The sequence below is a fragment of the Molothrus aeneus genome, chromosome 7 (genome assembly GCF_037042795.1).
Source record: "Molothrus aeneus isolate 106 chromosome 7, BPBGC_Maene_1.0, whole genome shotgun sequence".
NCBI lineage: Eukaryota > Metazoa > Chordata > Aves > Passeriformes > Icteridae > Molothrus > Molothrus aeneus.
In genome coordinates, this window is record NC_089652.1 from 38,782,488 (window position 1) to 38,797,486 (window position 14,999).

General features: G+C 36.2%; 1 protein-coding gene across 1 annotated transcript in view; it reads right to left on the minus strand.

Moving 5' to 3' along the window:
• Positions 1 to 28: 28 nt before the first annotated feature.
• Positions 29 to 14,999, minus strand: part of BAZ2B (bromodomain adjacent to zinc finger domain 2B) — a 111,538-nt gene continuing 96,567 nt past the window's right edge. The window contains exons 25-36 of the mRNA XM_066554002.1: positions 14,413 to 14,475; positions 13,059 to 13,203; positions 9,818 to 10,482; positions 9,037 to 9,313; positions 8,727 to 8,882; positions 8,094 to 8,254; positions 6,875 to 7,185; positions 6,354 to 6,489; positions 4,428 to 4,574; positions 3,457 to 3,719; positions 2,659 to 2,802; positions 29 to 1,488 (exon numbers count right to left, since the gene is read on the minus strand). Of these exons, the coding sequence (XP_066410099.1) occupies positions 1,335 to 1,488; positions 2,659 to 2,802; positions 3,457 to 3,719; positions 4,428 to 4,574; positions 6,354 to 6,489; positions 6,875 to 7,185; positions 8,094 to 8,254; positions 8,727 to 8,882; positions 9,037 to 9,313; positions 9,818 to 10,482; positions 13,059 to 13,203; positions 14,413 to 14,475 (2,622 nt within the window). The 3' untranslated portion in view covers positions 29 to 1,334. The remainder of the gene's footprint in view (positions 1,489 to 2,658; positions 2,803 to 3,456; positions 3,720 to 4,427; positions 4,575 to 6,353; positions 6,490 to 6,874; positions 7,186 to 8,093; positions 8,255 to 8,726; positions 8,883 to 9,036; positions 9,314 to 9,817; positions 10,483 to 13,058; positions 13,204 to 14,412; positions 14,476 to 14,999) is intronic.

Sequence of the window (14,999 nt, forward strand, 5' to 3'; positions counted from 1 at the left end):
CTGAAGTATTAAAATTGTCAAGAAAATCTGGTTTGCAAAACAGTCTTTTATTGTATCCGTGCCACACATACTAGTGAAAAATAACACTCCTAAAAAGGGAAAAGAAAAAGAATGCTACCTTTCCACAACATTTCTTTTAAATAAAACTTCAAGTACTCTTACATTAGTACAAAAAAAATTCCGATCTATCTGCCCCAACAGGCCACCACAACACACAGTAGATAAAACACAGTGGTTACAAATGTCTTCTTTTGTTATTCTGTGACAAGGCAAATGGAGGAAATGTTTCTATGAAAAAATACTGTGTGCGTAGGAAATTGTCACAATTTTCTTCCACATGGATACAAATAATGATTATACTTGGATTTGAGGCCGTGGGGGCTTGAAATTATATAACAAAATAGAAAAAATGGAAAACTAATATCCCCTACACCCTGTTTTAAAGGCAGGCACTACCAAGATTAAGGAGACTCCACAGTGTTGGTAGAGGATAATTACTGTACAAGCCATAGAGCTATAATTACCTTAAGACTAAAATAAAATGCTACCATCCTCCTAAGGCATAAACAATAATGTCTGCAAACAATATGTACACATCATACATATTTAAAACAAGACTTAATATAAACAATAATGAACAGTATATACATGTCTCAATTTTTCTTCACTGTCTTGAAATACAATTTAACTACACAAGTGATGCAGCAACATATATATAAATGTACTTGTAACTCTACAGTAAAGTTTAATTTTTAGTGCCTTCACAGCACATCAGTGTAAACAGTTTTACTTGGCTTTGTTTTATATTTTAAAACATTCCTTGTTGTATTTTCAATATTTAAAGCAATTTTCTAGTTCTTCCTTTTCACAGAAAACGAAGATTCTGAATGCTGTATAATCATAAATAATTCATAAAATTAAATACATTCACTAAAAAATAAACTACAAAGTAAAAAAAATGAAAAATAGATATTTATTGAAAGGGAAAAGAGAACCATTTCCCCAAGTAGAGCTCTGGTGGTTGAATATTCAGTGCGTTTTGATAAATTGCTATTGCACTATAACACCCCTTTCTTTGAAATTCTTTGGGTGTGCTTCCCTGTTCTACCTAAATTAGTTTGTTAAAACACACAAACCAATAACCAAGGGGCCATGGTTGCTGTAGGAGTGAAGCCTTTAAAACTAGTATCACAACTCCGTGATATTTTGAAGGAAAAAATTAGTTACGTATGTGCCTTGCACTTCCATGTAAATATAGTTCACATTGCTGGTCTTATCAGTCCTCATTTGAAAGAAGGAAAAAAAAAGAAAAGAAAAAAAGAGTCCTAGTAGCTTCAGCTCACTTTGAAAATCTCTGTCCATTTTTTTTCAAAATATTTTCTCATGTTATGGCCAGCCCTGCCTATGTCAGAATCATCTTCATTGAAAGTTTCACAGTTGTCAAAAACAAGCCTGACATCCAGCGAAAATGCTTCAAGATTAGGGTACCTAAAAAGAAGAAAAAAGTGAATGATTTTTGGAACACAGGGAATCACAGAGGAAAAATATTTCAACTAAATGAGAAAATATTTAAGTTAGAATTTAAATTAGAATTTCTAACAAGGAAATGAACATCAGTGAAAGGAAATACTCTCTTGTCACTGTTTTGTTATTTTCCTCACAAGTTTTGTAAGGTAGAATTTCATGCCTGTACTCAAAAACAAACTTTTAGAAAATTAATTCCTCCCTCTCCTTAAACAGCTTTCTAGCTAAAATGCTATGGCTGTTTTTCATCTATGCATCTATTCTTGCATTCAGGGTCCTTTCAAAATGTTGAACAGAGCTTAATTTATCTAAATGAGGAACAAATGTGTGCAAAAAAAGGCTGCCCAAATAATCTTGTGATCACTGTCTTTGCTAATTCTTTTTATTATCCTGAATATACCCCTGAATGGCCCAAAGAGTGTTCTAATATTCATAGGAATTATTAAAAATAATAGAAGTGACAAGTCTAGTGATATGAGCACATGGGGAGCATTTAAACCTCATATTCATGGGAGAAAAAGTCTGAAGAGGTTAAAACGCTCCTTGTGCTATCCTAGGGAAGTTGCTGTGTGGAGCAAACAGACACTGCAGAGGGTCCATCTTCACAGATCCATTAGAGCATAGGGATACTAACAAGGAGGGAAGGTAGGTACACAGAGGCATGTAAGTGTGGTCCTCTCTTTTAAGAATCCATGCAGTTTAATTTTAGGACTATGAAATGATTAACCACCATTACAGGAGTGTTACCTACAACAGAGCTGGCATTTCGCTCTACAGCCACATCATTTACAGGGACTCCAGAAGCTTAAAGCCTGCACAGCTGGTTCTCTCTGACACGCACTAACACTAAGGTGTCTCCATGAAAAAAGGTTCCTTTGATTGTTTTGGTGCATTTGACCTGGTAGTTTTATTGTTTTTCAGCCAGTTCCACACATTCTCCTATCCAAAATGCTAATTCACTTGGGTATGGCAAAGATAAAAGCATACAATGAAGAATTTTTATTTTGACTGTAAACGTAATCACAGATGTGTCAGAGCAGAACAATATAGTTTGGCTAATTTTAAACATGTATTGTATTTCAGTGTTTAAATATTTTTAAAATGTAAAGTACAATTTACAATAGGTTTACTTACTGTCCACTACTTAGCTTGTCTCTAATGGTAGAAAAGTCCATAGGTTTTTTAATAACTTTCTTATAACCAGGAACAAGTTTCAAGTTTACAGGAAGTAAGAAAGGCCAGGCATCTTCATGAGTTTCCAATTCTGAGAGAATCATACTAAATAAGATAAGGTTTCGAATCAGTATTTTTATATTTTATTCATACATTCACAGTGTTTTCACTATTACATGAATTCCTATGAACTGCCAAACTATTAATTTTACAAAAGGAAAACTTTATTCTGCACCCTGTTGAAGGCTGAGAACAATGTACATAGAGACAGACAACTAAGTAACTAATACAGCATTAAGTTCTCTCCAGGCGACCTATGTGAGATGAAATTCTAATGACCAACATTCCAAAAGAAAACACGGTCCTGCAACTACGATCCTCAGTGTAAACCATTTGCAAACCGGCTGCTGAAACTGACTTTCCAGGAGTGTGACAAGGCTGAGCAATGTCCCTTTTGACTGAGCAGCAACGCTACCACAGCAGATGGTTCAGGTGTGCCCGTTTGGACGAAGCAGACATTGTCTCTGATACCCTTGAGAAAGGTGTCAGTGCCACTGCTGCTGGGGCTGGGCTCTGCTCTTCTCCCAGAAGACACACGTGTGTAGGTGTAAATACACACACACACACACACACACACACAACGTGTATAGTACATTTGTCAAAGAACAATATTCCTGTTTCCCAGAACAGAGAGAAAAAGGATCAAGTACTGCTTGTTTCAGTAAGACTTACCCCTAAATTTAGCATCTGACACTTTACCTGCATATAGCCAGGTCCTTGGAGTCTCCATCTCTCTTAGGTTTCTTAACAGCAGTGCAAGTTTCTTGCTTTAACTGGCTTACACAAACATTTTCATCCATTTTTCTTTTTTTAGGGTCTGTTTTTCCTCTTTTTAAGGCAACACTTGTAGTTGCAGAGTCTTCATCCTCTGTTTCCCCTGCTAATTTCCTGCTTCTCTTTTGTTCATTATTTTTTTTACCTTTAATTTGAAGTTTTTTTATCTTTAGGGTTTGACCACTTGCCTACAATAGAGACAACTGAAATAAGTAATAACCTAGAAATTACAGAAACCTCTGTTATCACTGATAGACAATAATGAAGATCAGAAACAGAAGCACCAAAACAAATTAAATATTTAATATTAGAGATAATTCACTTTTTGCTCTTCTCTGAAGACAAATAAGGCTGCAGAAATTCCTGGTACTCATGACCTAGACTCTCAACTTGTGACAATACAAAAGCACTTGGCATTCAAATTAGTACAACAATACCTCCTAACAACCAAGTTGGCATACTTTTAGACAAACATTAGTCCATTGCTACATGACTGATACAAACATACAAAAAAAAAATCACGAAGTTTTTTTCTGATTTTTCTTTTGAGATAGAACCTGACACATTGGTCTGTCAACACTTAATGATGAAATTTCAAAGACAAATACTGAATAAATTTTAAAAAAGAAATTAAAAAATATGGCATTGAATAAGCATGAAAATTCTGACCTACTTACATTTAAAAGCCCATAGTTTAGAACAAATAAAACTGTAGCCTTTACTGCTACTAAAATACAAGTTAAATAAAACTACTAATTTCATAATTTAATGAGAGCTCCCCATAAAATATCCAGACCATTATTTTCACTGAAAAAAGCACTGGTCGACCTGTAACTCTACCACATATAATAAACCAGTCACTTGCTCCAGCCCCTCCATCCTGACAGGAGTGTTACCTTTGCTATGCAGGCAGGACAGAACCAGTCCCCATCTGGGATAGTGCTGATCTTGGGTCTGTGGCAGTAGGTGTGACAGCCTTTATCACAGCCATCACAAAGGAGAAGCAGTTCCTCATTATCTCCCTTTCGACAAATTTGGCAGTACTGTAATTGATGAAAAATGGGTTTAATTCAATTTTTAAAATTTGAAACGCATAAATGATACCTAAATTACCCTTCTCTTTCAAACATGTAAATTCACTCTCAAAAATGCTTTCATTTTACTTCAGTCAGATTCTGCTAATGCTCATATCCATAGAAGAATATGTGGAGTATGTAAGGAACTAAATTAAAGGCTACATTTGGGGAACATCTTTAAAAAGCAATTTATTTATTATAAGACCAGTGTCTCTAGAGCACAAAAAAAGATGAGCACTTTTTATAATTCATTAATGTCAGTGAGAAGTAAAGGTACACCTATCAAAACCTCTTGGCCCAAACATACTATCTCAGAAATCTTCTCTTCATTTATGCCCATACTGTGTATGAACATTGTTATTTAATAAAGACAATTTATACTTTACAAGGGCATTCCCACATAATAATTGGTAGGATCTTATCTAAGGGCAACCATGAACAAATGCAGTAAAGCAAAACAAATGATCCCAGCACTTCCTAAAATTCACACTAACTTACAAGTATCTAAAGGACTGCCAATTTTCTTAAATACATTGTGTGATTTTGCTATTTACCTTCTTTTTAGACATATTTTTCACGAACTTAAAAAATCTTCAAATATTTTCACCAAATACATGATTAAACATATTAAACATACACCAGTATGTTTAAACATACAGCAGAACGTTTGTTGGTATCACAGAATACTCTGAGTTGAAAGGAATGCATGAGGATCATCAAGTCCACCTCTTCAGTGAATGGCCATACAGGGACTGAATCAGTGACCTTGGTGTTATGAGCACCCTGCTCTAACCAACTGTGTATGCAAAGAATATTTAAATGAAATTGAGAGGGATAAATTTTTTTCTGAATAATATATTACTTCATGTTGAAACGTTCCAATGCCTTTTCAGGTGCTCTTACCAAATTCATAAGCGTTTTGCACTCAAGCTATTGCTTAAAGCTAACAGCTATATAAACTCAAAAGTACAGCCTGACATTACAGCCTTTATTTAAATCATCCTTTAATTGTCCAGATGTAATTAGAATTTATATAGGAGTGACAGAAATTAAAAAATTAGGAAAAGGACCACAAATGGAAGAATCACTTTTGCCACCTTCTACACAACACTGATCATACTTGATCACATCATAGTCACTACTGCTGTAGTAATAAGTTTTGTGCTCAGGAATTTGAGGTTCAGAGGTCCTTGAAATTTTGACATATCCCCTTCGTGTGCTTTTTTTATATATGTAGTTGACACAGATTGACCTGCTGAGTGTACATGGAAACAGATATTTCAGCTTGTCTCTTCACACACTAATTTGTATGTTCAGTTGTGAGAACTCTGCATGCAAAGAACCTGCATATTTGGAGCATCTCAACTTTCTGAAAAATGAAATCCTTAATGAAGGATATATGATGCTGAACCTCCATAAAACTTGTGTCACGGGTGAGGTTAGAAGCACTCCATTAGAACGAGTATATTTCATCAGATGGAGCAAGATGACTTTTACCTCTATGTCCTCATCAAAGAATAATTACCATCTTAAATAATGTAACCATTTACAAGAGCTTTCTATCTTAGCAAGTTCAGGATGCTGAATTTGGCAATCAAGGGACAATCTTTTCCATTAGGCTTATTCATCTGTGCACAATGTACAGTTTAACTTTGTGAGGTTTTATGTGAAGTAATAAGAAATACATTAACTTAAAATGTCTGAAGTTGGAACACAGGATATAGCAAAAACAGTTTAGATACTTACAACTTTCATAATGGATTTTTCCCATGCTATGGATTTCTGTAACTGCTGAATGCACAGAGCTACCTGGGCAGCACTGCGTGCTTCTGACAATGCCCTTCTCCACACCCTTAGCCCTGGAGCAATATCCTCTTCAGCTCTGCATTAAAATACAAGCAAATTAAGTAGGTCACGCCTGTGTTTGTTCATGTTTAAATGTGAGACAATCATTATCACACCGAAAGCCAAGCAATGACAAAACATACACAGCCAATAAGTATAAGGTTTAAGCAACTAAATTTGATGTAGTGCACAGACTGTGGCTACGTGCCTCAAAGCTTAGTCACAACCAGTTAAATGTAAGATAACTTTGCAAGAATATTAACAAACATAACAAAAAATTCTTTACAAAGCACCATGCAGAATAAGATGATCCGTATGGATCACAGACATACAAGAAAGTACATAGATAACAGGCAATAAGAAAATAGGCTCCAATTAGCAAAGAAGCACAATAATTTTTCAAGTTAATCTCAATAACCTACCCGTCACCATCACCACTAATAGATGGTGCAGGAGCAGGGACAGTAACTGTGCCCACATTATCCAGTTTGATCTGAATGGTGGTACTTAAGGGGCTCTTCAGATACCTTCGCTCTATGTTCCGCTCCAAGTCAGCGAGCCTGGTTACAGCTATATCTAGAGGGTTGTCACTCCTCCGCTCTAGAGAGCTGGCACTGCCTTCTCCGCCTCCAGCACAATCTCCATCGTGCTTCTTGTGCAATCTAGTAACTGACTTATGTTCACGATATACCAAGTCGTCTCGCTCTGATGCAGGTTCAGGACACAGCCAACCCTATGTCAATAGAAAGGTTTGGGCATTTATTGGTTGCTGTTAACTCAGTGTGTAATCAGAGGAACTGTTTTATGGAATCAAACTAAGTAATTGAAGCGCTGTTTCCAGTAGATCTTGGTTACTTGTAATCCATCTGTAGAGACATTTTCCAAAATATCCAGAAAACTAAAATAATTAATCAAGAAACACAAGCATTACTGGACTTTCTGAAGGGACCTTTCTGCAACAGTCTGCATTTTTATCCCAGTGTGAAGTATCCTGTTCTCTTGGCTGAAACATCAGAACAGGTCTACCTGTTCATCAGGCTCGGGAGGCAGTATCAGGACACAGGAAATTAACATCCATCTCATGCCAAAAACTAGATCCCAAACACTGCACCTGTACTATAGCCAAACATATGCAATTTGATAACCTTACACCCACCTTGGAAAAATTCCAAAATCCAGAGAATTCTTAACTCTATCACACTCATAACCATTACATGTTCTCCATGCTCTACATGCTCTACAATACTCAAGCAAATTATTCTGATGTACTTGTAGACATTTCTGAAAGCATTAACAGCAAAAATCACACAAACCAGGCAGAACTGTGGCAACCCCCCAAGAGTTAAGCAGTCTCTGTGAAATACGGTCTTTGCATTCAGAGAAGGTTAACAAAATGTACATGGAACTGCACTGTAGGAGAACATTCTCCCGGAACTGCCATTCTGAACATCTTCAGCTGAAGACTGAACTGCAATAAAATGTTTCAAACACAAATCTCCATGATACTGCACAGTGTATTTATTTCATTTGTAGGCAATTAGGATGGAATAAGAAGGCACTTACCAATACACAAAGACTGCTATCTGCTTTAAATTCATACCACTTATTTTAAAGAGACATTTTACTGAAAGTTGGTTTTACCTTAACTTGTAAACTAGCTGATGCAACTCTCCTCTCTAGATCTTCCACCTGCTGAAGAACAGCAAGATCCATCTCCATAGCTTGCTCTTCTACTGACCAGTTTTCCACAACATCCCGAGTTACCTGGTTATCTTCATTTTCATTGATATCAATAATTGCAACTGTATTATGAGAATCACATTTTTATTATTTTAATTAACATTACAACTGCACTGGTAAATTCAAGCTGATTTACCCGTCACTCCAGTCAAATGCTGAAAAACTGTTGTGAAAGTATACTATTCTTAAAATACCCAATATGAACAACAAATTCTGTATGCTTTCAAACTTTCAATTTAAGGGCAAGAAGGGGAAGGAGAGGCCAAGTGTTACAGAGATGGAAAGAGCTTCAGAAGGTTACCAAAGCTTAAGAAGGTTACTTATATCACGAGAACTATTTACATTACATGGCATTTCTCTAATACAGTAAGCTTCCAGAACAGGGCTGGTGAAAATGCAGCTACAGATGGGGAGACCTTTAACTTTTTTCTCCAACCATTACTTTAACTCTCCTGCTAAACATACCCCAGGAGAGTTCTGTGTCTGTTGTCTGGTGCCCCAACACCATGTGTAACATAAATATCAACTACATACCATCCTTGTTTTTGATGCAGGCCAGAGTGATATAATCCATGTGTTTCTGTATCTGCTTTTGTAAGGCCTTTTCTCTTATTCCCCTGAGATGCAGCACTTTAAGCAAAGATTTTAGGTCCTCTGGATCAGTAATCCTCCACCATCCATACTGCATTTCTAAATCAAGACAAGCATATGAACACTTTGCAGGTGCTTTTTTTATGTGATCACACATGATCAGATTAGAAAATCAATAGGCAAATTATTAAAACATTTGTAACATGATAGAGACACTGCAGAAATTATCACCTTACTGTTGCATTACACTTACCTTCTGGTATAGGCTTTGGGTTAGGATAATCTACAGGCTTGGCTACTTCAGCTGCTGTAGAAGGGGCAGAAGCTATTTTTTCAGCTTGTAGTGCTGGTGATTCACTTTTACTTGCAGGAACACTAGATGCCAAGAATGAGTTACCATTCACTTCTGATAATCCCAGCCCTGATCCAAGAGCAGGTAAAGGAGATGGAAATGGAACATTTGAAGTAAGAACTCCTGTAGGCCATCCACAAAACTGAAGTCCCATTATAGGTAGTCCTGTCTTCATCTGCTACAAAGCACAACTACCATTACTATAACCAAGAAACCTGAATTATGATTAGGATGCTATTTGTCAAACAATACTCAAAACACAAAGAAAGCCTTTACTCAATACTTCAGTTAGTTTCAGAAAAACTAATGTAACACTGACATGTAATACTTATTAGGGCCCTGTTAATGCTAAAAAACAATAGCCTCTAAAGGTAGGGTTTGGTGTGTTACACTTCCAAGAACTAGTTTGTATTTACTTGCTTTTCATTTAATACCAGTAGCCGACACTCTAAAAGCCAAATTAATTACTGAAATGCATGTACAAAATCATACATTGGCTTACTCGATACATCATAATCTAGTATTATAAAATTTCTGTATTTAGTTACTAACATTTAGAAATAGAAAAAAATAAAGAAATGCAGATATAATGATTGCAGGTCTGTGAAATGATTTGTATAAACAGACATCCTGCGCAAATAAAGTCTGCAAATTCAAGCTATTAAAAAATTAATTTATTTACCTGCAGCGGTGACAATGCAAAAGGACTTAATCCCATGGGACTCTGTGCAGAGGTTGAGCCCAGAAGAGGAGATGGAACAGGTGACGGTGAGTTTGATGGTGGATGTGACTGAGGAGTGAGTGGAGCTGTAGTAGCTGGTGTGTCCACATGGGTGACTGAAGTGTCATCACAGGGCACGCGTGGTAACAGGCTGAACCACTGCCTGCTTTTCTCAGTAAGAGTCTTTAACAACTGATCATTTGGAATTAGTGGAGAACTGTAAAACTTTCCTGTCCCACTGGCATTAGGACTGAAAAGATTATTAGACTCAGGCTTCTCGATGGAGCTTTGTGATGCAGGGGGTTGAAGACTGCAGAGAGAGTTTTTTGAGTTATTTGGGTAAGATAATGTGCAGCCATTTGCTGCACTGCCGTTAGGTTTTGGGGACATAGTATCAGACTCAGGTGGCATTTTTGCTACCTCTAACAGTTTGCTTAATTTTGAAAATGACCCCGGCTTTTGTAAAAACAGGTTAGTGCTGTCCTTTTCTTTCAGATTTTCCTTTTGCTCACAGTGAGTTGTAGCTAAGCAATGCAATTTTTCTTCTGATTCAAATTCTTCTTCTTTGATATGCATACTTTCTTCCTTTTTTAACTTCTCTTTTTCTTTTGCAATTTCTTCTAGACCTAAAAAGGTGCAAGAAACACAGATTACCTGTAACAGATCAATTATTTCATGAACTTTTTATAATCCTAGTTTGAATTAAAAATAGCTTTGTTTTTGGCTCAACACATGTTAGATTCCCATGTCTTTGCTGTTGTTGCTATTAATGAAATCCCTTCTCAGTTTACAGCACACTTTGCAGAAGGAACAAGTTTCTAGGCATACAGATTTAAACACTACTAAACACCTCTAGGAAAAATCACCTCAACATGGCTAACACACTACTGGATTCAACCAGTACTACATCGGAAGCAGTCTGCCAGTGCAAAGTCTGTGAACAGGACAAATTTTTGCCAACCTGCATGCCTCATCGAGAAGCTTCTCTGGTGATATCAAGAGAGTGCAATGTTTTCACCCCTAAGTTTATTTTTGCAACTGATTGTTTCAATAAACACACAGCCAACTATAAAACGGAGAACCAAAATTCCTGTTACAAAAATATTCGCCAAATACCGAAATAACATTAAACATTTTACTTCTTTCAATACAAATCATTAGCAACTTTAATGGTGCAACAATATCAACAGTCTATGAAGTTTAATTCTCTTTCAAGAGCCACCCAGCATGACTGGAACTCCACACAACTAAGCAGACAGCTAATATCTAATCAATTTAAAGTACAGCAAGCAGAAGCTGATTAAAAAAAAAAAGTTTCTTCAAACATAGGAGGTGCAAAAGATCTGAAAATCTAGCTTTTATGAAAGGAAAAGACTTTTTTTTTTCTCTGCACTACTAGTCTTTCTTAACCGTTTCTCTTCTACCCTTATACTGACTGCTAATTCAGACAAAAGGTCTTTAAAAGTATAAAATGCTTTTAAATAGAGAACTGTTAGCATAAGGGGAAGGAGGTAGAAAATCCAACTCCTTATTTTATGTTCATCAGATAACATAATCACAAATATGCACACAGCTTACAGTTCATGGCAAGTGCATCTACAAATATTTACTTGCTTCTGAAAAACGGTAATTTCTACGAAAAAGTTACATCCCCTCCTATTAGAACTCCAATATGTGTTCATAGTTATGGTCTGTATCAAGATATAAACAATTTAGGTATCAGCAGAAACATGAAAATGACTACACAAAAGGGATAGAGAAGTTTTGTTTAAATGGACAGACCATTCAAGACTTTATGTCTCCTATTTCCAAGGTTTAGGGTTACGGAATTAGAAATAGATAAAGTGTAGAATTTACATAAAGAGGCCAAACTAAGAGCTGAGGGGAAAAGCAGGTAGGTGAGAATATAAGAATACCTCTGTTTTCCTTTCCAGGGAGATTAAACTTTCATTAAGACAACATTAAAAAACAGGTTTGCCCTACAGCTCTTGGCTAAAACTTTGTGTGGGTTGGTTTGTGTGTGTTTTTTTACTATTTTAAGACAGGTAAGTATATGTAAACTATCTTCTTTGTGTATCATTTCCAAAGTGTTTGGGAATTCATCAGGCTAAAATATAATGAAATATGGCAAACCAAAGAAATGCAAGCAGCACATTCTGTATGCAGCTACTTGTGCAAAACTGTTCCTAACACAGAGCATAACTTAATGTGGAGCAAGAGACAGAGGGGAGAGCACTTTTTATGCTACCCATTTTAGAAAGAGAACTTGATCATGATTACATTTAGGAGAAGTTCTAGGGCTTATTTTTGGACCACAAACCAGGCTCCAATTTCCTACTATGCTGTACTGTTACAGTTAATTAAACAGCTCTCTAGAATGATGTAATTCTCATGAGATCATTCAATTCTGATGTGCATCAGATCTTTTTCTTGTTATTTTTTAAAGGAAATAATGTGAGAGAAATGAGGTTTTGGTTCACCTATATGAAAATTAGAAAGGATTTCTCTGTGGCCAAAATGAAGGTTTATGTTTAAAAATTCTAATACCAACAAAAAAGTCCGGTTAATACAAAATTTCTGCATATATCCAATTAAAAGTGTGTGAAAAATTCAACCACAGTTAACATACAACTGTCACAAGCCCAAAATTACATTTTAGTTTTAGCAAAGTGATTTCAGCGATTGCTGGCTAAAGAAACATCAATTGGTAAAATACAGACACTAAATCATGTGGCTTATTAGAAAACAAGGTACTTCACTTCATGAAAGTAATTGTCATATTTTTGCAGACATCTATCCTATTTTCATGCACAGAAGAGTCTGTGCATTTGCAGAAAATCTGAGGATGAAAATTTTTTCTGCATTCTATGGTCCTCCTGATTTTCATACACAGAGATCATTGCCATAGGGAAAGGTGAAATAGTTCAGAATCAAGAAACTTTGCAGGTAGGTAAAAGCATAACACGTAGAAGTATAACAACTGAAAACTTCCAAAATACCAATCCTTATTTTGTACTACCTGATCTTTCATAACCAGAGAGATACCAGAGAACCACATAAGAGGTGAGTTCTATTGACAGCAGCCTGAGGGCATCTGGCTGAGGGTGAAGACCTTGCTGCACAAAGCCAGCGCCTCCAGAGATGGGCAGCATGTCTTGGCCTTGTATGCCTGTGTGTGCCACCATTCCTTTATTGCTCTTACCTTCACCACTTTCCATGCCTTCTACAAAAATACCACCACACTGGGGCAGGATCCAGTACCGGCGCCTGTAACGGTCCTGACCAAACATCATTGAACGCAAACAGTGGGAAGCTTCAAATAACTTCTTTCTGTACTGGCTTTGTTGCTATTTAAAAAAGGGAGAGCATTATAAATCGGTGGGCAGGGGAAAAAAAAAATCTCATTATTACAGAAAACATCTGGCTGCCAGACTGAACTTCTGTTAGGGTCAGCCAAGGAGGCCCTCTCAGAGACTCAGGATAGTGGTGTGTCTGTGTGTATCTGTGTGATATTCTACTTGCAATCGCTGCCTTGATGATTTTACTCACAAAACTTCCTTTTAAAAAAATCCATTAAAGCACTCCCTGGCTCAGCCCAGGTTTATCCTCTAAAAACACACTGCAATGGTGCACCTTGTCTTTTTATCCCTGACTCTCAAAAAGCAGTGGATTAAAAAAAAATATCACTGCACAAGAACAGCTGAAATCCTAATAATTACACAGCATCAGCAAGTGGTAAACAGAGCCCTGAAGACAGATGATAATGCAACTGTTTATGGGAGACTAGTGAGATATTTTAACTGTTCATAAAAGAATGACAACAACAATACACAAAAATAAACTCTGTCTTTGCACATAACACAGCTCTTTAGGGGGGGCCAACAAGAACTTCAGTTAGTTGATTCAGTTCTTGCTCTGCTAAATTGAAACTGATGGGAGTCAGGTGGAATCCTGGCCTGCTAATTTACTGCAATTTGGAACATGAGAGAAACAACACATGAAGTCTTAAATGACAAATAGGAACAATAAAAATATGGGTCATGAGTACCCCTAAATACAGTATTATAACTTTCTCATTTACACTGCTCTTCCAATTCTATTGCTGCTTCTTTCAAAATGTGAAGCCCAGACAGTTCTGTACTGGCTTGGAGCACAACGGCAGAAATCAGCATGAAAAGGAGGGCATGAGAACAACAATCCATTGTATAAGTGAAGCCATTGCTTCTCACATACAAAATTTGTCATCACTTTCTAAGATCAACAAACAGGAATATGTGAAGTAGATCTGGATAAAAATTACATTATTCTCTGAAGTGCAAATATATTATCAACTATTACTATTAACTGCCTTTTGAGTGACGTCTACTTAGTGCCACCGGACAAAACTCACAGTTCAGGTGTCACAAATTGGAGCGTTATTCATAGTTTCACAAAACAAGAGTAGATACTTATTTCAATTTATATTAACTTGGAGCATTGAAATTTATGTTTAATATACTAACTCATAACACCCAGTGATCACATTTGTAGTAGAAAAAAGAGTAATGGTCTCTCACCTTTGTCAGTTTTTCAATCTGCTTCTCTAATTCTTCAACACTTGCTGTCTGATCCCCATCATCCTATAATCACCAAATATACTGTCAGACCATATTTATTACAGGATAAAATCATACCACTATGTCTTATCATTATTACAGAAAAAAGATGTAACAGAAAATGAGAGGAAAATACTAAAGAGAAAAAATAAGTTCAAATTGTGTGCTTGTGCAATATATTTCACTAGCAACAACACAATTGAAAAGAGGATACACCTTGAATATTTTGAAACCACCCAGACATGGACAAAGGAGAAAGCTCATGTTTGCTGAAAACTGGAAGTAACTCAGTTTGTGCATGAACACAATACTACAGAATTTAATCTTAGTTTCTATGAAGCTTTTTAGATAGTCAAAATAATTTTAAGTGTTTCTCATACATGAAATAATGGCGTCCCTTAAAATCCTATCAGTAAGTCTTTGGTCAGTCCACATTTGCATTTTATTTCAATGTCTACATGAAATTGTAGACATTGAAATTATAACTCTGCTATAAAAGTTACAGCATCAATCTTGCTGATTTTTTAAGGGGAATGAGTTCATGATTT